Below are 26,627 nucleotides of genomic sequence, written 5' to 3'. Positions count from 1 at the left end.
ACATAACGTTGTAATATGAAACATTTAAATTTGACATACTTAATATGAAAAAAAAATTATACATGATCTACCCTAATAAATAAGAATGGTTTTGCCACATGTCATTCTCTCATTCAATTGGTCACATGTCATTTTGTCATAATTTTAAGATATATTTATTTTCCACTTGTCATTTACTTCATTTTTTATTTTCAATATATCATTAATATAACTTCCATAAATTAAACCTAACATAATGACTATTAATTTCAATTTTCAAATTCTAAATTTTAATTTCAATTTCAAATAAATTTAGAATTTAAACCTTTGTGTTTAGCATTTTGTTATAATTTACCCGTTTAGTACACAAATTTGATAACTAAACACATAATTTTAATTTATTTATTTTTTGCATGTTTTTTTCTCATAATTTTCAGTTATCTCAAATTTCAAATTCAAATAAATTTTCCATTTAATCATTTATATTAACACTTTGTTTTAATCAACCCGTATAATATACGGGTCTCACACCTAGTAAAATAATATATATAAAAGAAACTAAAACTATCACTATTCTCATTCATCAATTTAAAAACACGTGTAGTGTTTGGATTTTGAACCACTGATTGTAGTATAAATATTTTTGGATTTTTTATTTTTCTATATTATATTCTAAATTTTCTAATCCCTTTAGCATCGGTATATTCCATGTTCTTCTTTGAATCTGTAAAAAAAACAACAATAGTAACTTTAAAATGAAGATGATATATTGTTAGTTATTTAAAGTTAAACATTTTGTAAGCTTCAAGTTTATATGTTTGTGGCATTTTGTTAAAAAAAGTAATCAAGTTAACCGATTGGTATATATTGTATTAAAAGGTTTAATGAAATAAACTAATTGTCATCACTTAAAAAATAATAAAATATTTAGATAAAACAATCATTGATTCTGCTAAGTTGTCGAGTATAAACTAATAGTATAAATAAAAAAGTTGAAACTAAATTGCATTAAACTTTCGAATAGTAGATGGGTTCACATAGTTATTCTTACTTCCATAGCAATGTCAATGTTCTTGATAGTTGGTTAAAATAAATATGCAAGTGTGAATTAAAAGTAGGATGATTTATAAAAATTATTTAACATAACGGTCCATGTGTAATAAGTAAATTAGCAATGCACTTTACTATTTGATTTAAAAAAACTTGTACTATGTATCTATAAAAGTAGGATGTTATATAAGACATACCATTGAAAGCACATTGCTATTTCATGTTTCATCAAAACATATGGTGCTACACATACACAAATCCAAAAACAATTATAGAAAATAAAAAATGTTGGCAAATAGAAAAAATGCAGAAAAAACGTAAAGAAAAATGCAGAAAAACAAAAAAAAATAAATAAATAAATAAAAACTCTTATGAGATTAATTATTTACTCTATATGATACATACCACTGAAAGACCTTTAATATTTAATGTTGTAACATCTCCCTCTGACACGTATCACAATATTGTCCGCTTTGGGCCACTCGGCATGAGGACTTCCCAGGGGGTCACCCATCCTGGTACTACTCCCACCCGAGCACGCTTAACTGCAGAGTTCTTATGGGATCTGCTGCCCTCACGACTTTAAAACGCGTTGTGATAGGGAAGGTATCCACACCCTTTATAAGGAATGCTTAGTTCTCCTTCCCAGCTGATGTGGGATCAGATCTAACCCACTTTCACCCCCCATTATAGGGTTCGACGTCCCCGTCGAACACATCGACCCGTGCCCTGGCTCTGATACCATTTGTAACATCTCCCTCTGACACGTATCAGAATATTGTCCGCTTTGGGCCACTCGGCATGAGGACTTCCCAGGGGGTCACCCATCCTGGTACTACTCCCACCCGAGCACGCTTAACTGCAGAGTTCTTATGGGATCTGCTGCCCTCACGGCTTTAAAACGCGTTGTGATAGGAAAGGTATCCACACCCCTTATAAGGAATGCTTAGTTCTCCTTCCCAGCCGATGTGGGATCAAATCTAACCCACTTTCACCCCCAAAGTGGGTTAGATCTGATCCCACATCGGCTGGGAAGGAGAACTAAGCATTCCTTATAAGGGGTGTGGATACCTTCCTTGTCACAACGCGTTTTAAAGCCGTGAGGGCAGCAGATCCCATAAGAACTCTGCAGTTAAGCGTGCTCGGGCGGGAGTAGTACCAGGATGGGTGACCCCCTGGGAAGTCCTCGTGCCGAGTGGCCCAAAGCGGACAATATTGTGATACGTGCCAGAGGGGGATGTTACAAATGGTATCAGAGCTAGGGCACGGGTCGATGTGTTCGACGGGGACGTCGAACCCTATAATGGGGGGTGAAAGTGGGTTAGATCTGATCCCACATCGGCTGGGAAGGAGAACTAAGCATTCCTTATAAGGGGTGTGGATACCTTCCTTGTCACAACGCGTTTTAAAGCCGTGAGGGCAACAGATCCCATAAGAACTCTGCAGTTAAGCGTGCTCGGGCGGGAGTAGTACCAGGATGGGTGACCCCCTGGGAAGTCCTCGTGCCGAGTGGCCCAAAGCGGACAATATTGTGATACGTGCCAGAGGGGGATGTTACAAATGTTTTATAAAGACAAACAGTAAAAGACAGCATGACGACACATACTTAAAAATAGTACTTTGATTTTCTATTTATTTGGATATGTAGGAAGAAAAGAGAACCAACATAACCAAAACCTCGTAAGATTGAACGATACACAACGATAGAAACCAACACAAACACCAACATAGATTGAATATTATAGCAACGAACTTTGATAGAAGTAACCTGGTATATTCTCGTTTTTTTGGTTATGATTGTGTAGCAAACAAAATACGTAGAAGCAAGAGAAGTTCTTGTTGATCGATTATTTGGGTTGATGGTATATATAAGAAGAAATTTTGATATGATTTTGAAGAAAAAATAAGATAGTCCGTTTATTAATACTTAATTTATGGGATAAAGCATAATTTTAGGTTATTCAAATTAGAATGTTTAATTAGATATCAATGAATTTGAATTTTAATTTATGATATGATTTATATCAAACAATGAATTGATTTCAGAAATTTAAGATACTATTTATATCAAACAAAGAATTTGAAATTCAAAAGTCAAAATTAGGATATAATTTTTTTTTTCTTTCAAATTTTGAATGTCAATTTGAAATTATAACCAAAATTAATGAAATACAATTAGAATGGTGTCATGTGGTAATGTGGTAAATAAGGATGCTAGAAAATTGATATGTGGCAAATTTAGGATTTGTTTATTAGGAGAGGTAGAGATAGATGCTTATTAGTTTTTTTTAATAGAGTAAGTATGCTTATAGTTTATGTAATATAAAAAATAAATAAATATTTAAAAATATATTTGAATTAGCTTATTTGTATTAAAAATATGTTTGGATTAACTTAAAAGTTATAAGTTGATATATATATATATATATATATATATATATATATATATATATATATATATATATATATATATATATATATATATCAGCAAAAGCATTAGCACGGTAGCGTCCGCTACCCACCAAACCCTGATTAACCCAAAACCACTTGTCTTGCCAGTTTTTGGGCGTCCGGTCGTCAAGCATTAGAGTATGCCCTCCCCGACGAACAGAAAACATGTATTTATCACCAGTACAACAAAAGTGGAAGAAGTACTTAAACACGAAGTAATCAGGAAGATACCTATTAGCCCGGCAGATCATCTCAAGGGCAACAACCTTGTTCACAGCATTTGGTGTTAGCACTTGAACACTACAACCATCTCTTTGAAGCACCTCCACCTGGAAATCAGTTAAGGGGAGATGGAGGTCAGCATCCAGGGTTTTTTGGTAGATCCCAACTTTTCCGGGAGGGGGGGAGAGGATAGAAGAACCTGGCGAAGGAAACTCCACACCATCGAGAGAAGTGATACCATAAGTGGTCTCAAGATACGCGTACTCAGAAGCAAAGGGCACAATGCCTAGGGGACTCGCCATGAAAGAAAAGAAAATGGAGTTAAGGAAGAAGAATAGAGAGGAAAAGGAAACGTAGAAAAGAAGTTATGATGGGCACTCTTATAAGAAAACGGAAAGGGCGTGATGTTCAAAATGTCTGACACGATGACGTAACCGTTGGTCATCATGAGCGGTCATGTCACCATTAAAATCGGAACGGTGAGCGAACGAAGAAACAACATGTGTAAGGCTATCAAGCCCAGAACGCCGTATCGAGTAGTACAACGCTACGGCTATTGGACCGGGGGACTTGATGACGTGCCTAAGCCAACACGGAAGAGTCACGCCCGACCAAGAAACCTGGAGCCCTGGCCGAGCCAAGAGAAGCGGACTCAGCGCCCGCTAGCGCCCCTAAGAGCAGGGCGCCCCAGTGAAAGGCTCGCGCCCGCAAGGAACGCTCCCGGCATCAAGACAAAGGTTACAGTCAAGCGACAAGGCAAAGGATCAGAGCATTATCGTCGGAGCCAATGGCAGTACTCTAACAGAAAGAGGCGCACAACACTTCAATCAGCGCCTCTGACCTTGTCCCCTAAAAGCGATCATGTCTCGTACGGACAACCAGGGTCGCTAAGTATAAAAGGACGCACTCAGGTGACCTACAGGTAAGCACTCTTCATCAAGCTATTCTTACCAGAAACACCTTAAACTTCATCTAACTTGACCGTCGAAGCGTTCTTCCGGGAGCCTCCTCCTGGGAAGCGGCTGATGGCGATTTTCTCCTGTGACCTTGCAGATACCTTCTAGCGCCATACTAAGGATCGAACCAAAGCAGTGATTCAAGATTTCAAGGTCACATCAATATATATATATATATATATATATATATATATATATATGATTAATTTATAATCATTTTATAGTTATTTCGATGAATAAATCATATGCACTTTTGAAAGGTAAGGAGTGCATGATTTTTCAAAAACTTCATTTTAAAGGTTTTGAAAACTAATTATAAAAGAACTTATTCATTTGTCAAACACTTTTTTAAACTATGGGTTTAAATTTCATTTTCACATCTACAAAAAGTCATTTTAAGAAAATCAATGGGTAAACCAGTTATCATGGCCTTGTCTTTAATGAGATAGTCATGTAAACACTTTCCCTTTTCTTTCAATTGATGTCAATCTTCTCCTTCCACCATCGGTCCTCATTTGAAACTTAATAACATTTTCACACACACGTGAAGGCTTTATGGTTTTTTAAGTTCATTAAGCAATCATAGCCAAAAAAAATAAAAATCAAATAGATTTAGTTGATGACTTGATGTTGGTGTGGGTTGTATTGGAGTTTCTAGGTTTGGGAGTATAGGTGAGAGGGTGTTATGGGGGTGCCTTCGAATGTTTGGTAACAATGTTGTTTCAAAGGCGCTTATCGTTCTTATAGGTACTTGGATTTGTGTTGCACTTTTGTTTGCCTGTCATTATTTGTGATTTAATTTTTTTCAATGCATTTTTTGATCAAAGGGGTTAGGGACTATTAATGGGTCTTCTTATGGATAACATGAATCTATGGGATTTGTTCATCATAAATGGAAACTAGGGTCAGTTGTAATCATGCCGTTAGGCCCTGAATTACGCTTTGTGTAATGTCCCAAATTTCACAATACATTTTTCATTTTTAAAATATAATAAACAGCCATTTTTATAAAGATATAATCAATGTAAAACTATTTGTTCATAAACTATAATCTAAAACCACAGTTATAAGGAAATGCAACGCGGAATCTCGAATCATAAAATTGTTGATGTGTGTGTACAATCTCTCCTTCACGATCTGATAAGTACCTAGAAACATTTAAGCATACATACACAACTATAAGCCAAAGCTTAGTGAGTTTCCCAAAATACCACATACAACAATATACGTATAAGCATACATTTAACGAGTGTCTAGGCTCACAATACTTTAGTTGATCTTAACATCAACTCGACCCTTGTGAATGGCTACGCTCAGAACACTTTATTTGATCATGCCATCAACTCACCTTTATGAATTTCTAGGCTCGCAACACATTAGTTGATCTTCTCACCAACTCACCCCTCTTTGGCCCTCAACATAAAGTTGTAATGCCTACATTGTTAGCTATCCGCACAAATTTGTACACATCGAGCCATCACAAATATGTCAACATATGCGTAATACGGATAAACAGACATTTTAGAATCACAACTCACAGACTACAGGACTACCTGCCTAACAACATACCGCAGTATAGCCACATCATAGCACACTAGGATACATATTGCAATATATAGTATAGTGAGAAAACTCACATGGGCTAACAACCAAAAGTTCAACAGCAACCCTCAACAATAGAACAACTAAAACAAGCTACTTGATGCCAAACTGAGACCATTCCTTAGTCGAATAGTCAAGTCTACCCAATTTTGACCAAAAGTCAAACTGGTCAAAAAGTCAACAGTCGGCGTCAAAGTCAATCAAACTGATCACCACACCACGAACAAGACCTTGAACCTACCTTGGTCCTGACATTAGATCGTGATTGCTTCCTTGTCACCGCATCGTGGCCAAACCTATGTCACGTCGTGGTCCCGCTGATGAACCACTTAATCCATTAAGTGCTTAATCCGAAAATTTCAAGTATTATACTTTCCAGAAGGCCTTAAAATCACTCCCATGGCTCATAAAAATAGTAAATTTATATACATATATGTCCAACGTATTTCCTTCCCAAAACTAGGTCAAAATAGTGAGATGGGGTCAAAACCCCATGCATGGCATCAAAACAACTTGTAAATCCATATCTGAAACATACAATGCTCCTGGAACCTCTAAGAGTAATAAAGTTGAAAACTTTATTCCCAACACTCATTCCAAACTCATCAAAATGGACTAAAACTCATAATACTTCAATATCTAAAGACAAGATACCAAAAAGCAAGGAACTTTGTGACTTACAAAGGTCCAGAAGGTGAATGAGGGTTGAGATCTTCTGATGTAGAGCTCCAAAGACCAATATTTCAAGAAATCACCACCCAACACTACCAAAAACCAACCAAAAGTGTAAGAGGAGATAGGAGATGCTCAAAATATGAATAGTGAGGCTAAGGTTGCTCCCAATGAGCTCTAGATGTGATGGAGGTTGAAAAAATGCCAGAAAACACGGAACCATTCCCTTAAATATGTTGAAAACCCTAAATTTCATGGTCTTGGGTTGCACAACCACCACTCTGCGGTCACAGGCTAACTACGTCATGGTTATGGGCTTTTCCCAATCCTTGTCCAACTTTAAATAGCCATAACTTCCTCGTTTCAAATCTATTTTCAATGATCTTTATATGCACACGTAAGGTATTCACAAGCCCCATAATTCTATCTAATTACATTGACTTAATGAATATCGAACTTAATTGAAGAGTACAAATATCGCTTTCCCATTCTACCATTTGGCTTTAAAACACAATTAAGAGCTTAAACCACTTAACCAATAATATCAACATGTAATAAGGTCTAAACTTTATTCCTTTGAAGTCCAAGATCTTTACGTGACCACACTATGATCCATTATCCCAAAATTAGAAACATTTTCAAACTAGGTGTTACACTTTGACACCCAAGTTATGTATGTAACTAGAGAGTATAATAAGAAAGAAGAGTGGGATATTAGAATCTCTTGTTGATACCTTCTATAGGGATATTTATATTTTCAGTATGGGAGATAAGGTTTGTTGTTAAGGTCCTCTTATGGCTCTTGCATTATGTGTATTTTGCAGGTGATATGTGTAACATATTATCCTATGTTGGTTGTAGGGGCTCTGGTGCCATGATATATGCTAGGTTGTGGTTGGATCTTATGGTGCTCCAGTCGCACCCCGACTTAGGTCATATCATGGTTCATCCCAAATACTAGGCTAAGTTGTTATGGCATTCAAACTAAAGTGAAGACTTGCCAGAGTGGTACACGATTATGTATAGATCCTCTTTTATGTCAACAAATTACTTTTATACAAAGATATATAAGATGGCACATCTCACAAATTGAAGGTAACACCACATATTTTGGAAAGCAAATCTAAACATCATTTATCTATTTTTTAATCAAGTGCAACTCTCAAAAGAAATAGTAGTGTACCAAACTTTCAACTAAATAAAATTTTGAATAAAAATTCAGTAAATGCAAATTTAAGGATAATGTCGATAAAATTTAAAAACCGGACCATAATTGCAATTTTAAGTAAAACATGGACCAAGTTTGGAAATACTTTTTATAAATGAAGGTATGTTGATAAGTGATAACCATGAGGTTATGTGTGTATAGATATACTAGGTATGTTTAAGACCGTGATAAGCACGACCCAAAAATGTAATTTGGGTATTTCTTTCACCATTGTCCAAATATTTAAACAAATGTATTGTACATTGTTGTTATGAGTAATAAATTTTAAGTATGTTGTTATTATAAGTAAGCAACCAAGTATGTTGTTATTACTTGTAAGGAAAAGAAAATACAATGATATTATGTATAAAGGAGTGAAACAATATTGTCAAAATCAGAGTAAATACTCATTTTCATAAAGTGATAATCAAAATAAAACCATTTGTTTGTAAACTGAAATCCAAAATCAGAGTAACAAAGGATAACATCATGAAATCTCAAAACAAAAACTTTGGCATATGTATACAGTCGTGTCTTTGCCTTTCCATGATCCGAAGAAGCACCTGAAAACATGTACTCCACAACTCTGTGTATAAAGATTAGTGAGTCCCCCAAAATACTGCATACAATACAGATAACTATTCACAACAGTAACGAGTATGTTTCAACCGAATAGGTCTATTTCAACTGAACGGGTCTGTTTCTACCCAACAAGTATGTTTCAACTGGACGGATTTGTTTCAACCCAATTGAACGAAACATGTAAACATACAAGCAGCAAGCAAGTCCCTACTAATCTAGCTAAGCATATAATCATATCATAGAAATTATGTCATAAGTAATACGATGAGAAAACTCACATCACACAAGACCTTTGTAAAACACCATGCAAATCAATGTAAATGTCGATCTCTCGAACCACCTAGATATAAACACGAAATCAAACAAAAAATTATCACCATCTCTACCACTGAAAATCAAACAAAAAATCTAAACCTTAAATCAAATACATTTAAACAAGAAATCCAAACCTGAAATCAAACGTGGAATTCAAAATTTCAGACCACAAATTAAAACCATAATTTCAAACCGCAAAAACAAAACTTCAAACCTCAAACCAAACCATAATCATTAAATTCAAACCGGAAATATGTTATGTATGTGTCATTGAATTCAAACCGCAAAACAAGATACCAAGGCATTTTATGTATGTGTTATTTTAGGGTGTGGACGCAACAGCGTCGGTCCATTTATAATGAGTGATTGTCGTCGTTTCAGTGATTTAGGACTTAGGTCATAAGTTTGATGAGAATATGGCAACGATGAGGGTTCCAGACTGTCGATTTCAGTGGGTGTACGATGTCGAGGGTTCCAGACTACCAATGAGGGTTTCAGAAAACAAAAAAAGTAGCCCAAAAGAAAACGAAACAAACTACTTAGAAAGGTTTGAAAAATCATTAAAATGTTTATAATCTTGTTAATGTTTATATATATATATATATATATATATATATATATTAATAATTATCTTATACTTATATTAAATATCCATGTATTTCAAAATAATTGTATTGAAACAAGAAAAACAAAAATAACTTGCTTAAAAGATGATAGTTTGTTTTATTTACTTCTTTTATTTAGTTTATTTTAGAATTTTTATTACTTTTTGTTATTTTTGCATTGCATATTTTATCCCTTCTTTATCTTGGATCGTAGTGGGTATTTTTTTTTCTTTTGCATAAGGTATTTTGCAAGTTTTTGGAGCCTCATTATGATCGCGGATTATCTTGTTGCTGAGTTGTTGGGCTTTATGGACCTTCAAGGAGCTATTGGGCTTTGCTGGATCCATATGGGAGTTTTTAGGGTTGATGTGTTAAAGACTTGGATGGGTCATGGATTCTTCGTGTAATCTGAACTTTGTAGGTAAATCTCTTTCCTTTATTTAAAGTTCAAATGTTGGGGTTGGTCCTATGCGGGGACGCAATGCATAGAAAGGAATCTTAGGCATGGGACTTTAGCGATCTATACGAGGCGTAGTTGATGATACGTAACGTGTAGCTGCCCAAAACCAAAACCCTGATATTGGGGTTTTGAGCCCTATTTAAAGGCTCTAACTCCATTTAGGCCCTTCCATCCTCAACCTCCATCCTCCCAAACGACCCCTTTGAAACCCTAATCCCCATTGGTGTGTTTTTGAGCCATGAGAGTGTTTTATGTTCACTTTTGAAGGAAGAAGAAGGTTGTAGAATCACTTAGGAGCTCAAACCAACATATATCTAGAAGTTTCATCTACTCAACCATCTACATAAGGTATAAAGTTTCCACATTAATGTGTTCTTATGATAGATTTAGTTACATTTAGGATTTCATGCTTTTTGTCTCCATAACCATGGTGTATATGAGTAAGAGCTACTCCATACCATTAGAGTGTCATTCCAAACGTCTTTAGGGTTGTTAATTCATAAAAATGAGAGCTTGGTCACTCTCATCCATCCATGCATGAGCTGGTCACTCTCATCCATCCATCCATGAGCTTTTAAGCAATTGAAGGCTTCTTGGGACTAGGGTTTGGACCAATGCTCTTTGTATGCATGCAAATGGATAAATTCAAAGACTTTATCCATTAAGACGTCCATCTAGTTTAGATATGGAAGTTTGGTGGTTTAACTTTTTGTATTAAGCACTTAATGAGAAAGGTGAATAACAGCGTGCTACGCATGGCATAGTTTTGGCTACACAACGCGTAGCCTTGTTCGGCTCTATAAAAGCCGCCTTGTGCTCTATGCAGTGCGTAAAGCATCATGTACGCATGTTGTAATCTAGCTGAAGTTGACCATTGACTTTGAACAAGTTTGACTTTAGGTCAGTTGAGGTATTTTGAGCTGTAGTTTGAGACTTGGTCCCTATTTGTTGTATTGGTGACCTGTAGAGCCGATATTTGGATTAGTGATTAATCCAGCTATCTGATGGGTTTTATGCATAAGAAACATTCCTATGTGCTCATACAAACCCTAATGCTTAGATCTAGGTTTCACTATTGAACATGCTTTGATTCCAAGACTTACAAACCCTAATCTAGCATATAAACAACATAACCAACATATAGAATCAGATCTAGATGTTTACCTCTTCAATTGTTGGCTTAGATCTTGTATATCTTCTTCTTTTGAGCCTAAAGTCACAAATGCAACTCCTCTAATGGTTCACAAACCCCACAAGCAAGAAGGCAATATGAGAGAGGGAGATGGAGGCTAGAATTCGGCCTAGGGAACTCTTGGAATCAAGTGGTAGCCAAATTCATGCCCTAGGGGTCATATTTATAGTTACAGGTTACTAGGGTTTCACTCTAAACCCTAATGGACAGCTTAACCACCAAGCAGCCCATGGAACCTTCTGGAATAAGGCCCTTGGACGAAAATATGATGGTTACCCATCATAATTTCGTTCCCCCTTAAGCCCATTAGGTTTCCTTAACCTAAAACTCAACTATCACACATTTGACAGTTTATACCCCTTTATTCAATTAATCTCTTTTGACCACTAAATTAATTCTTAATTAATTTATGACCAATACTAATTAAATAAATATGATTTCTCCTTTAATATATTATTCTTATAATATATTAATAAATCATAATACTCTTTCTTTCTCCTTAAATTACCTTGTCAAGTTGCTATGGAGAAGGCAACCCAAAAGGACCATGCACAACCGGGTCAAGCACATACCAAATATAGTTACGGGCTTAGACACTATTCCAACAGTCTCCCACTTGGATAAGTCTAGTAACTATATCTCACATATGACTTCAGAATCCGATTAGCAATCGTAGCTCTTATACTTCGCTGTCAACTCTGATCAACTTGTCCTTTAGATAAGGGATTGTATAATCCTCTGTTCTGGATATTATGCTGACAATGCTTATTATCCAGCAGTAGTTCCTTGATTTCCGATTTGTTTGACATAGAATTTAGTTGAACACATCAACTTCATTCTGACCGGGCCCGGCACATAAGTCAAACCAAATCATCAAGTGGCCAATATATCACTTTTATCCTCATAGAATAAAAGGAACAGATCAACTTCGACTCATATGCATCTATCATTTGCTAATGGATCACACACAATAATGTGTTTTATAACATCAAGTTACTGATGCGTTTACACATTATCAATGTATAACCAACCAGCAAACAACAACCATATCTCTAAGTTTTAAGACTATATGATGTTATCATTTTGCAATCACTTAAGATAAAACACCACTAAGTGATACAGCAAACTCGGGTTTAATCCAATGCTCAACTTATATTCACAAGCACTCATGAACTTTGCAGCAAACCTTTGCTATGTCCAAAACCTTTCAGACAATCTACAAACAATTCATGACAGTCTTAATTCATATCTACTTCCAAAATATGACCGACTGTGGACCTTTTGAATAATCATATCATTCAGGAAGTCAAAACATGCAAAATGGAAACAATAGATAAATAACCAACATAAGATAGTAACTTTACTCATAAATAATACAATTTCATTTATTCATCAAATGTCAAGTACAAACTATCTATTACACATTTCATATCTAATCCAAACTTATATCATCCTTCAGCCCAATGCTCCTAGCGTGCTGCAAGTGTTTGACCCTACTCAGTCCCTTCGTAAGGGGATCTGCTGGGTTCTCTTCTGATGATACCCTCTTCACAACGAGGAGTCCCTCTTCTACCCGATGTCTGATAAAATGGTATTTTCTGTCAATATGTCGAGATCTGCCATGATCTCTCGGTTCCTTGGTCAAGGCAACCGCACCTTCATTATCACAGAAAATTTCCATCGGCTCTTTTATGGATGGCACAACTCCAAGGTCTCCAATGAAGTTCTTCAACCATATAGCCTCCTTTGACGCTTCGCTCGCCGCAATATACTCTGATTCGCACGTTGAATCAGCTACAGTCTCTTGCTTGGAACTTTTCCAAGTCACTGCTCCTCCATTTAGGGTAAAGACCCAGCCTGACTGCGATCGGAAGTTATCCCGATCCGTCTGAAAACTAGCGTCACTATACCCTCGTACCCTTAAGTCATCACTCCCACCGAGGACTAGAAACCATTCCTTGGTCCTCCGAAGGTACTTAAGAATATTCTTAACTGCAATCCAATGTGCTCTACCAGGGTTCCCTTGATATCTGTTGACCATGCTCAAGGCGAAGGCCACATCAGGGCGAGTACAAGTCATAGCGTATATGATAGAGCCTACTGCGGAAGCGTAAGGTACTCGACTCATATCAGCTATCTCTGTCTCTGTACTCGGGCTCTGAGTCTTACTCAGCTTGGTATTGCTTTGGATTGGCAACTCCCCTTTCTTGGAATTTTCCATACTAAAACGCTTTAGTACCTTTTCCAAGTATGTATCCTGACTGAGTCCTATCAGTCTCTTTTCCCTGTTTCTAACTATTCTTATTCCCAGAATATAAGCAGCCTCTCCGAGGTCCTTCATAGCGAAACATTTCCCAAGCCAGGACTTGACCTCCTGCAAGGTTGGGATATCGTTTCCTATGAGTAGTATGTCGTCGACATACAATACGAGGAAGCTTACTATACTCCCACTAGCTTTGACATAGACACAAGATTCATCTTCGCTTCGCAGAAAGCCAAACTCTTTAACCTTCTCGTCAAAACAAAGATTCCACCTGCGAGATGCTTGTTTCAATCCATAAATGGATTTCTCAAGCTTGCATACTCTATTTGGATGCTTCGCATCAACAAAACCCTCTGGCTGATTCATGTAGACATCCTCAGCCAACTTTCCATTAAGGAAAGCGGTTTTCACGTCCATCTGCCATATTTCATAATCATGAAACGCAGCTATGGCAAGCATCACCCTAATAGACTTTATCTTTGCAACTGGCGAGAAGGTCTCATCATAGTCAACTCCGGGAGTTTGAGTAAAGCCCTTCGCAACCAATCGCGCTTTATAAGTATGCACTTTCCCATCCATGTCCGTCTTCTTCTTGAAGATCCACTTGCACCCGACTGTCTTACGACCCGGTACATTATCAACCAAATTCCAAACTTGGTTGTCGTACATGGACTGAATCTCGCTGTCCATAGCCTCTTTCCATTTTGCAGACTCTGGGCCTGCCATGGCTTCCTTATAGCTGCTAGGTTCATCCAAATTTACTAGTGTACTATCACTAATAAATGTATCCCCTTCAGTAGTAATATGAAAACCATAAAACTGGGGTGGAACACTAGCCCTAGTGGAACGCCGAAGAGGTAGGGACTCGTCAATAGGTTCAACAGGAGTTTCCTCCTCAAGTTGAGTGCCAGTGTCCGAGGTTCCTTCATCGCTTTGATCTTGAATCTCTTCAAGTTCAATTTGCCTCCCACTGTCTTCTTGGCTTATTAATTCCCTTTCTCGAAAAACCCCTCTTCTAGCAACGAAAACAACATTGTCACTCGGTCTATAGAAAAGGTAGCCAAAAGACTTCTGCGGATAGCCAATGAAATAACACTTCTCACTACGAGGTTCTAGTTTGTCATGAGTCTCTCGTCTTATGAAAGCCTCACAACCCCAAACCTTGATATGTACCAACGAGGGAGCCTTCCCTGTCCACATCTCGTGAGGAGTCTTGGAAACCTTCTTGGTGGGAACTAAGTTAAGTATGTGGGCGGCAGTCTCTAAGGCATACCCCCAGAAAGCTATTGGTAACGAAGTCCGACTCATCATAGAACGAACCATGTCCAACAAGGTCCGATTACGTCTCTCAGCCACATCATTCAACTGTGGCGTTCTCGGGGGCGTCAATTGCGAAACGATTCTGCATTTTTTTAGATAGTCGTGAAACTCAAGACTTAGGTACTCTCCTCCTCGGTCTGACCGAAGCATCTTGATTTTCCTGCCCAGATGATTCTCCACTTCATTCTTAAACTCTTTGAACTTTTCAAAGGTTTCCGACTTTTGCTTGATCAAGTAGATATATCCATATCTGCTATAATCATCTGTAAAAGTCACGTAGAAGCGACAAGCATCCCTTGTGGTGGATCTAAAGGGCCCACATACATCGGTGTGTATGAGATCCAATAAACCCTCACCCCTTTCACACGTGCCAGTAAAGGGTGACTTGGTCATCTTCCCAAGTAAACAAGACTCACACGTGTCATCGTCCCTAAGGTCGAATGACTCCAACACTCCATCCTTTTGGAGTTGGGCTATGCGTTTCTTGTTGACATGGCCAAGGCGACAATGCCACAAGCATGCTTTGTCTAGACTAGTAGACGAATCAATATTCAAAACATTATTTCCAAAATTATCAACAATCATCACAGATTCATAAATCCCATTACAAGGTAATGCATTGAAATAAAAGATACCATTCAAATAAACATTAATAGAACCATTATTATTATCAAAAGAATATCTGAAACCTTGTCTAAACAACCCGTGAAAAGAAATAATGTTTCTTGCCATATCTGGCGAATAACAGCAATTCTCTAAATCTATTCCTAACCCATTACTCAACACTAAAGAATAAACACCGACTTTGGTCACAGGCGACGATCTTCTATTTCCCATAATCAGGTTCATCTTCCCATGCTCCATCTCCCTACTTCTTTTTAGGCCCTGCAAATCAGAACAAATGTGGTAACCACATCCTGTATCAAGAACCCATGAAGTAGCAAATGATGAGTTATTAGATTTAATAGAATACATACCTGCAAATGTGGGCTTGATCTTCCCATCTCTTATGTCCTGCAGATATTGAGGGCAGCTTCGCTTCCAGTGACCCTTTTGGTGGCAATAGAAGCACTCTGCTTCTTTAGGATCGGAAGAGGGTTTAACGGAGCCAGCTTTGGTCCCACTTGAGGACGAACCATCACGGGGTTTCCCCTTATGGTGGCTCTTACATGGAGCCTTCCTCTTTTTGCCCTTTCCTTGACCTATTGCCATCACAGGAGCGGCCACGGCAGGGGACGGTGCAACGGATTTGTCTTTGAGGTTGCTCTCAGCAGTCCTCAAAAGTCCTTGGAGCTTGCTCAAGGAGACCTCCACTTTGTTCATATGGTAGGTCATCCTAAACTCATTGTAGCAGGAGGGCAAGGAGTGGAGGATTATGTCGATAGCCAAATCCTCATCAAACTTAACATTAAGTTTGAGAAGACGATCAACATACCTCTGCATTTTCTGCAAATGAGAGGTTAGGGATTCTCCACTCCCCATCTTAGCGGTGATCCTGTTGGTAATGATCTCATAGCGCTCTTGCCTCGCGCTCTGGTGATACCTGTCCAGCAAATCCTGATGCATTTCATATGGATACATGTCCTCATAGGACTTTTGGAGTTCGAGGTTCATGGTGGCCAACATGATGCAGTGAACTTTCGTGGCATCACGCTCGTGGGCCTCAAAGGCGGCCAATTCCTCAGGAGTAGCAACATCTGGGATGATCTTCTCAAGCTTTTCATCGAGGACATATTCTTTGTCCTCATAGCGTGTGATCATGCGAATGTACCTCATCCACTCGTTGAAGTTTGAACCATCAAATGTCACTTTCTGACACAAGTTCATCAACAAGAATGACCCAGAAGCATTGTTGTTGTTGTTGTTGTTAGCAGACATCTGAAAAAGAAAGGAACAAAGTTTGATTAGAAATGAATCCCTAATTAAACACCCAAATGAGAAATTAGGGCTAGGATCCAACAACATTATTTACAACTTAGAAAGGGATGTCGTACTCTAAAAGTAAATAATTTGAAGGTAAGTGAATGACGATTCACTAATTCTCACCATGAAAAACGAAAAAGCAATTTAGGTTTTAAATGTATTGAAAACTCCTAGATCTTTGAGATTCATTGAACTTTTCAATGACATGTTTAAATCTCGATATGCATTTCAAATTTGCGACTGGGATGCCGAGGATCGCAAACAAATTTGTGAATAACCATGCGAATTAACGTGGTGCACTCAATGTCACTATCACCTAATCAATGTGTCGGTAAACCACACACGCTCCATTGATCTATGACAAACATCGAGTCACCCTTCGCTACCTATGTCATCCCCAAATTGATGTGCCGGTTAACCACACGCGCTCCATCAACGTTTGACAAAGGTACGAAGTGTAATTCCATGGATTAGCATCATTTTCACATTTTACCCTAAAGTAACTAGGAATGGGAATTTGTAAAAAGCATGTAGTTACTTTATATTCAACATTATACTTTTAATGAGGAGAGGGTTGCCCTATCCTACCCATTCGGCTAACGACCCTCCACCAGTCAAGCAAGCGGTAGGTGTGAGTGTACACCCATTAAGCGCCATTTTATAGGCAGCAACCTTATACCCACCTTATAGACCGGCTTCGTGAATGAGGCATACTAACGGTAAGACTAGCATTTAAGTTATACATATATATATTAATTAAGCTTGTAATATATAATAGTATAGGGTTGAATTTTAAACTTGTAAAATTCTAAGGGTTTGAAATTTAAATTATTCAAAATTAAACTTTTAATTACAAAATTCAAATTTCAAAACTTGAGGGCAAGTTTTTGAACTTTTCAAAACATAAGGGATCAAATAACAAATAATTCAAATTAACCAATTAATCTTATAATTATATATATTTGACCTAATCTTAATTTCAGTCATTAGATAATTACCAAATAATTTTTTTTTAAATAATCCATATTTATCACATAAATAACTAATATTTAAAAGGATTTGAAATTATCTATTCTTTTGGCAAGGATAAACACTTAATATAGATAAAATTCGGATTTTAACTTCATAAAACAATTAAGCATCAAGTCCAAGTCAAAACAGCAGCCAAAAACCCGAAAAACCCTAATTCTGACGAACTGACTCGCCGAGTCAGGCCTGGACTCGCCGAGTAGGGGCCAACTCGCCGAGTCCAGGTAGTGACTCGCCGAGTTGAGTCGGGCAGGGACCAAAAAAATCGTTTTCTCAGCAAATAAAGCAGTTAAGCATCACATACAACTGAAACCAATCAAAGCTCTGATACCACTGATGAGTTTTATGCATAAGAAACATTCCTATGTGCTCATACAAACCCTAATGCTTGGATCTAGGTTTCACTATTGAACATGCTTTGATTCCAAGACTTACAAACCCTAATCTAGCATATAAACAACATAACCAACATATAGAATCAGATCTAGATGTTTACCTCTTCAATTGTTGGCTTAGATCTTGTATATCTTCTTCTTTTGAGCCTAGAGTCACAAATGCAACTCCTCTAATGGTTCACAAACCCCACAAGCAAGAAGGCAATATGAGAGAGGGAGATGGAGGCTAGAATTCGGCCTAGGGAACTCTTGGAATCAAGTGGTAGCCAAATTCATGCCCTAGGGGTCATATTTATAGTTACAGGTTACTAGGGTTTCACTCTAAACCCTAATGGACAGCTTAACCACCAAGCAGCCCATGGAACCTTCTGGAATAAGGCCCTTGGACGAAAATATGATGGTTACCCATCATAATTTCGTTCCCCCCTAAGCCCATTAGGTTTCCTTAACCTAAAACTCAACTATCACACATTTGACAGTTTATACCCCTTTATTCAATTAATCTCTTTTGACCACTAAATTAATTCTTAATTAATTTATGACCAATACTAATTAAATAAATATGATTTCTCCTTTAATATATTATTCTTATAATATATTAATAAATCATAATACTCTCTCTTTCTCCTTAAATTACCTTGTCAAGTTGCTATGGAGAAGGCAACCCAAAAGGACCATGCACAACCGGGTCAAGCACATACCAAATATAGTTACGGGCTTAGACACTATTCCAACACTATCTTCTAGACTTCGTGGTGAGTTTTCCTCATTATACTCATGGGTCGAATGCACCAATGTCGGCCCACTAGGTTGTGTTACGTGTCCTAGTATATAAGATGTTATGTTGTAGTGATCTATTATATTGGTAGATCTGTATGATTACCGGTACTTGTTAGTTATTGTTTATTTGTTGGATATGTCGACATAGTGTGGTTGAGTTGAGGTTGTACTGCTTTATTCTGTAAGCCAACAAACCTAGGGCAATCCAATCTGGTGAGTGTGGGTCGGGGGCAATCCATCCTGATGATGGTAGGATGGGGGTAATCCAGTCTGACGACTGTAGACCCCAAGGAGCATGCTTGTATATGTTTTGGTGTGTGGAGTATTTTGGGGGAAATCACTAAGTTTTGGCTTACAGTTTGGTTTCATGGTTTCAGGTATTTCAAATGATCAGAGCAATACGAATGTATGATCGTACACATTATCCTTTGGATTTATGTTGAGATATGTTATTGGATACTCCGATTTTATGACTACGTTTTGGAAACAATGTTTTGTATGACTTATGGTTTGTTAAAATGGTTTTTGAAAAATCAAAAATTTTATAATGATTTTTGGGATGTTACAATTCGAGATGGTTTTGGACTATCCCTTCAAGTGCTAGAAGATAATTGGATCAAATTCTAATTATAATGGGTGTGAAGGGGACCAAAGGAATCTTATGTAATGGAATGGAGTAGTGGAGGAATCAACCAATGACATTTCACCCGCACAGACCTACGTGGGTACCCGCACAACTGCCTTACCAGGGGCATTTTGGTCATTTGGCTTATCATTTACCTTGGGGGTTAAGTCTTGCAGCCACCAGATTGAGTTTTGACACCATCGGAGCAGTTTTGGGTGATTTTGGAGAGCAATAAGTATTCATCATCTCATTTTGCTACTATTCTCTTAATCTTTGATGTTTAAACACATTTGTGATTTTGAGTGGCTAGGTACTCTATTTTGTTTTACTTCGGCCAAAACCCCTTAATATTTATGAGTTTTGAAGGTTTGTTTATAATTTAGTTTATGTTAATGATTTCTAGTTCTTCATTCATATGATTGTTTGATACTTCTGTTCTTGAGCTTGGTATTTGATGAGCAATTGTTAGCCTTCTTCTTTTATTAAGTAATAGATCATTAAATTGATATAGAACAAGAGCTTTATGATGGTAGAAATCATCTCTAGCTTATGGATCATGACTCCTGTATGGTTGTGTAAGAATTGACATCCTCCAGGATTGAGGTTTTCCTTCATTCTTAAGGCTGCTTATTTTTTGGGTTTAATTGCTTCAATCACATCCTTAACTTTGATTAAGGAGTGTTGACCAATTCTTTCCCATATTTGAGCATATCACCATGTTGCTTAATTGCAAGAGTTTAGTGTTTTCAAGTCTTTTAGTTTTCAAACAAATCACAACCCCCCCCCCCCCCTTAGTTTAGTTTTAGTTGTTTAGTTTTATTTCACATGTTCATTTGGATTGCATTGGTAATTGAATACAACCATTTCTCTGTGGATTTGATTCCCCTTTTTACCATTATATTTTATTTTATTTGCAAGTAAAATGGTGTAATTTGTTTGGTGGCTTCACAACCTACCAAATTCAAAAAACAATAATAAATTCTTTAAAACATCTCTAATAAATATTGCAGTTTTTTCCTAAAGATTTTACAAAAAAAATCTTTTGGAAGGTTTTTACTGTTAAAGAAGAGAAAGTTAGTGCAAACATTCTTTCCTTGCTTAAATGATCTAATGAGAAAGAAATAGGCCAAGTCAAATAGAAAGTGTGTGTAAAGAATAAGTAATGACTTGCTTTGTGAGAGCTCAATTTCTAAGACAAAGGCTAAGAACTCTCGACTAGAGGGATTGAAAATATCTAGGGTAATTTATGAGTCTTGATGGACCTTTCTTATTATGGCGAAAGGAATAGCTAAGTTACCTCATTTTCATCAAATTGGGGTAGCTGAGGAACTCTAGAATCTCTCAAGAGTTGAATAAACTCTTTTATACTAGTGGAATTGGGAAGCATTGGAAGTCCGTACTCGACATTCTAGCTTCATCCTTGGTTTTCAAAGAAATCAAACTTCACAGAAGATAAATGTAAGATAATTCTTTATGGCCTTAACCGAAAGCGGGGGAGACACACGTCTACATACAGGTCTTGGATCAATAGAATCCTTTAGGGAAGAATATCGGGATTAGTCTCCTTGCCATTGCTATTGTCTATGAAAATCTAGTTAACCTCTCCTTGTCATGTTTAGTTATCATGCATTGCTCTTTCTTCTTATCTTGTTTTCTTGCCTTGTAGAACCGACATATGTTCCCTCTTTCTGGTTTTCACACACTTAAAGTTCATTCATTGGTAGTAGACAAAAGAACTTATTCATATGTCACTCCAAATAATTATTTTTCTCTAACCTTTAAATTTTATTTTAGGTTTTATCACATTCAATCACTATATTTAATAATACTTTATTTTATACCTTAATTATATTTAAATATAAGATTTTTTTTATTAGTTAATCAATTGATTTAATAAACAAAATAAAAATGAATATAATTTATAAAGGTTATATAATTGACAAGAAATTATCAAAACTTTCAGAATTAAAAATATCAAATATTATAAAATATTACGGTTACATAATATTTTATCTTTTTTATACTTCTATAACTATATGTGTGAGAATTTATTAACTTTTATAGCTTCGCAAAAAAATATCCATTAAATTTATTTTCTTCAGTTTATTTTTTGGCGTTAAGTGACTATAAAAAGATAAATATAACATATGTTAGTAAAATATAATCATCCAATAAATACCTGATATGTTTTTCAAAAAGTTACCAATAAACACCCGAAATATGACATGTTAAAAAACACCCGAAATATGACATGTTAAAAACTAATAAATTATATAAGGACTTAATAAAACATTTAAGATAGATAAAGATAAACTAATAAATTATAGAAAAGAAAAAAAAATTTGAAATGGTTAACCATTAAAAATAGTATTTTATAAAATAAAAAAAATAAATAAATAAATAAACTAATAATTCTTTATGAGTAACCATTGGAGACGCTCTATAACCTTCTTAAGTAGTGTTGTTAAAAGAGAATGCAAATAATTATTTTATAAGGGTAATGGGGCAACTAATCTTTGCTTTTGTTCATATTTAAGGTGTGTTTGATTTGCTTTCTAATCGGTCAGCTATTATCACCTCATTCCAATCGGTCCAATAGCAAAATGTGAAGGATTGAGAACAAATTCGCTCCAACTAATCGCAAGAACAAAGGCACGGAAATGAAGAAGGGACGACGCAGACGCACACATAGCCTCCACCTTCACAGTTTCTTCCTCCTTCCTTTGCTGTCGTCGTCTTTTATGAATCGATTTCTTTCAATTTTTTTATCAAAGCCTTCTGAATCAACCCATGTTAACATTTTCTTTCAATTCATTATCTGTTGTGTGTATCCAACTCATAAATTATGGAATCAAATTTTCAAATTTAACCAATGATCTTAAAAATTGCGGAATCAAGTTTTACCAATGATGAACTAGCTCAAGGTCCTCCAAGTATAGCATTCTCAATATCTTCTCTGCCTAATGGAGCTTTTTATAATCCAGACAAGTTCAAATCCAATCTTGGGTATTGGCCATCGATTTCTATTGCTTTCATTTGAATATTCACATCATCATTTGAGGTTCTTGGTGTTCGTATGATCAAAACCTTATTTGAGTGCAGGTATCTTAAAGAGTGGGCTTGGAAATCAAGATAAAAATGTGGAGATAAGATTTAGTTATGCATTAAGCGGAGAAGATATTGAGAATGCTATACTTGGAGGATCTTAAACTGGTTCATCATTGGTTAAAGTTATTCAGCCCAATTAACATGTTCATCCACTTGTAAGTCCATCAGAAAACAAATCGGACTAACTATCCCCAAGGGAAAGAACTAAAGACTTCCAATTGAAATTCTTACCAACAATTAACAAATGGTTTATGTTTTTTATACCAAATTACATGACTAGAATCATAAAAACGGAAAGCCAAAAGAACTCCAACTCTTCATCGTATACAATTTCTGTTTTAGTTGGGCAATTAGTTGATAGCTCCCCAACACATGTTGACCAATTAATTGTACATATATATAAAGTATAAAGTACAAACCACTAACCTCAGTGAAAACCTGCCCCCGACCAATCTGAATCCGTTGATTTTCCCCCATTACGGACAGGGGTTTTACCATTGGATGGTTTCTGGTAGAAACCATCATCATCATCTTTATCATCATCCCACCCTGCCCAGCTGTCACCCCCTTTATGAGATGATACACTAGTAGTTTCAGATGCTGGCTTTCTATAACCATCATTATCCCAATCATCCCAAGCACCACCACCAACCGAATTCACATTTCTGCCCGAGGAGCTCTTGGAGACTCCATTCCTGCCATTTGAGGTTCCGTTGGAGTTGGAGTTGGAATTGGGATTCCAGCCTTTTGACTCCTGATAAAACCCATCTCTTGATTGTGTATCATTCCAAGAGGGACCGGGACCTTGACCTTGACCTTCTTTGGTAAACTCTTCTACCTTCTGTGTAGCCAAAGCCACAACACCTCTCATGAGGCCCCATGTCATCTGTCCGATTTCAGTTGTTTTTGCAGTCACAACATTCACGGTCTCATTTACCTTGTGATCATAGCCCCCATCTCTCACCTAAAAAAATAAAAATAAAAATTCTAAATTGGTTGGGACCTTGGGGATATGAATCACACAGATAAAAAAGAGCATATGTGTATGTGTGAATCCTTCGTTGTGAAATTATAAACCTTTGTAGTGAATTCCTTAGTACCAGCTTGAACCACGTTGGCAGCTGACTGTGCAGCAGATGCAGCAACAACGGATAACTTACCAAGTCCCTGCACAAACATATGATTTTTCATACAATCAGCATCAAATAACCTATCTGACCAATATCAGATATTTATATAGATATGTATCATGGAACCCTCACACTCACTCAACTATGTATAATCATTATCGAACACTACATATATGCATCTATCATATTAAAGAGAGAAAAGCTCATTAGGATTTTATGTGAAATTCAACAAGAGATAATCAGGATAGACACAACAAACAGAAACTGATAGTAAATAATCCAAGATTTCGAAAATCTAAATTCAGAACTTTGCATACAGTCCAGTGTACCTGAGTGACCGAAGAGAAAACATCTGCTTGAGAATTACTTCGTGGCATGTTATTAGGGGACGACCCGAACCCGACATACTTCCCACCCTTGTTGGGCGGCAATCCCTCCGGCCTTGATTCATTCTCCGCCATCCTCCGTGCAAAAAAATCCTCCTTTGAGGCAGCAGACGCCTCTAATTGCGACTGTGTATACAAACTCTGCGTAGATCTTGACCTAGCTGGCGCGGCACCAGCAGCACTACCGCTCCTGAAATCTCCAACCGTCTGATTCCTCCTCATATTATCCGTAGATCTGACACTATCATCATCGAAATTGCTATCCCCCCAGTGATCATCCCACCCACCATCTCCGTGATTATTACCAACCTTAGCCCCACCTCCGCCCGGCATCGGTGGTTTCTTTGTACTTCCACCTTTGATCGGGCTCTCCTTCACAACCGGCGGATCCCGCCATTGTTTACCTTCTGCCAGGGCTTGTATTCGGTCGCGATAAACCGATGCCCCGTTGGAATTATATTTCGCGATTATGTCGGTTTCTTTCGGGATACCATACTCGGACAAAAAATTGTTAAGCTTCTCGTTGCCGCCGGATTCCATTTTACGGAGCTGGATCTCGGACCATGAATCCATGGTGACCGATCGGACAAAAGAGATGTGCACACCGAGGCCACGGTGCTTGCCGGAGCACTCCAAGCACATAAAAATGCCATAGGATACGGATGCCCACTGAGGGTTCTTTTGTGAACAATCGACGCAGATCTTGTTGCCTGGTTGCGATTGTAGGTCACGGAGACGCCGTGATGCCGCCATTGTCAATTTTACGCTGGTGAGATCCGATCGGCGTTCGAATGTACCCGGATCTACGTCAAAGAATTGATGAATTGAAGTTTTATTAGGGAGATCTGTTAGGGTTTACGTTTCCGGAGATAGAGAAAGAGAGTTACGCGGATTTGCCGACAGCGTCCGTAATTGATATTTGGGCTGATCGATTGCGGCAGCCAATTGTCAGTGTACCTGTATTAGTAAAATTGAAAAAAAAAAGATTTAACATGCTAATATATTTATTACTATCTCGGGCATATTATACGGATTTATAAAAAGTTTAATATAAAACTAGAAAGTTTAACCATGTTACGTGGGGGCCAAAAGTTTTGAATGTTTTTTCCGAATCAATAAATATAACAGACGTAGAAAATACAAGGATGAAAAGCTCGGGCTTTGCCATAGACTGTTTTTTTTTTTAAATGTAAAAGTTTTTACTGTAAGGACCAGAAGTGTTAAAATGGCTAAAGAATTAAAGGGATAGGAATTTGCAAATTTTTGAAAAGGGATCAAAGTTGTCAAATCATTAAAGTTTTGTGACCAAACTTTAAATATTAAAAAGTCCCTAAAAAGTGTAAAATTATTGATTGTAAGGACAAAAAATGTCAAAATGCCCAAAAAAATGAGGAGTAAAGTTGCCAAAAAAAATAGCAACTTTACTATTCCTAAGATTCATTTCTTTAATATATATAAATATATTAATTATAAACATTACATAGTTTTTAAAATAATAATTTTATATAAATACAAAGAATATAATAAACAAAGTAAGTAATAAAGGTTTTAGAGCATTTATTATGAAATTTAATAGAATGACCTAATTAACATATATAAATCTCATTAAAATTTGGATTTTAAATTTAAAATATTGAAAATTTTAAAAAAATGACAAGTGGAAAAAAATAATTCAAAAACTCTTAGAAAATAACATGTGTCAAAATCAATGAGAACATGACATTTGGCAAAATTGATTTTCATTTATTAGGTTAGATTTTGTATATATATACTCTTCGATATATTTTTTTTGCATATTTAGTCTTTAATATTTTCTTTTCCTAAAATAAGTATTTGTTGTTTTTGTACACATTCAGTACTTATGATCGATTTCTTTAGGTTTTCTCACGACATCCTATGTGAGACAATTATTAATGAGATGTTCAGGACTGTTGATGTTTATGGCCACTGCGACCTCAGCTGCTTGGTTGCTTAGGTTTTTCACATTTAGACCTTAATCATGGGGACCAGATTAAGGTCGGTGCATATTTAAGACATGTCACGGTGTGGTGGTGCCTCCACCACGTCGTGGCAACTCAAAACTCATAACTTGAAATTTATAAAATACCTCAACGAATCTAAATGTTACAACAAATATGGACGAAAACTCAGTGACCAAATATGTACAAATCAAAAAGAATATTACTTTTTTAAGTCATTATCCTTTTTTGATATGCACATATTTATTATATTTGGTCACTAAGTTTTTTTTCGTTTATATTTATCTTCTTCAACTTGTTTAAACTGTATACATTCAGTCCTTATCATCAGCTATTACAGGTAAGCCGAGAAATGACTTAATATGGTAATATATTTCTCACTTTTTACACATTTAG

At 36.7% G+C, this 26,627-nt stretch overlaps 1 protein-coding gene across 1 annotated transcript; it reads right to left on the bottom strand.

The window, feature by feature from the left end:
- Positions 1-22,918: 22,918 nt before the first annotated feature.
- On the bottom strand, positions 22,919-25,212 carry LOC111911735 (ADP-ribosylation factor GTPase-activating protein AGD7). The gene is made up of 3 exons (XM_023907486.3): positions 24,196-25,212; positions 23,814-23,903; positions 22,919-23,700 (listed from the first exon to the last, which is right to left on the bottom strand). Exons 1-3 carry the CDS (start codon positions 25,003-25,005, stop codon positions 23,164-23,166), a joined length of 1,437 nt encoding a protein of 478 aa, XP_023763254.1. The 5' UTR covers positions 25,006-25,212; the 3' UTR covers positions 22,919-23,163.
- Positions 25,213-26,627: the final 1,415 nt, after the last annotated feature.

This window comes from Lactuca sativa, chromosome 2, assembly GCF_002870075.4.
Source record: "Lactuca sativa cultivar Salinas chromosome 2, Lsat_Salinas_v11, whole genome shotgun sequence".
Lineage (NCBI taxonomy): Eukaryota > Viridiplantae > Streptophyta > Magnoliopsida > Asterales > Asteraceae > Lactuca > Lactuca sativa.
This window is presented reverse-complemented; position numbering and strand designations above follow the sequence as displayed.

What these genes read in the sequence shown, in the direction of transcription:
- LOC111911735 (XM_023907486.3), bottom strand. Translation starts at nt 25,005, where the DNA reads ATGGCGGCATCACGGCGTCTCCGTGACCTACAATCGCAACCAGGCAAC. An exon ending in TTTTCTCTTCGGTCACTCAG is followed by an intron (nt 23,904 to 24,195) that starts GTACACTGGACT and finishes ATGTTTGTGCAG; the next exon opens with GGACTTGGTAAGTTATCCGT. An exon ending in CTAAGGAATTCACTACAAAG is followed by an intron (nt 23,701 to 23,813) that starts GTTTATAATTTC and finishes TTATTTTTTTAG; the next exon opens with GTGAGAGATGGGGGCTATGA.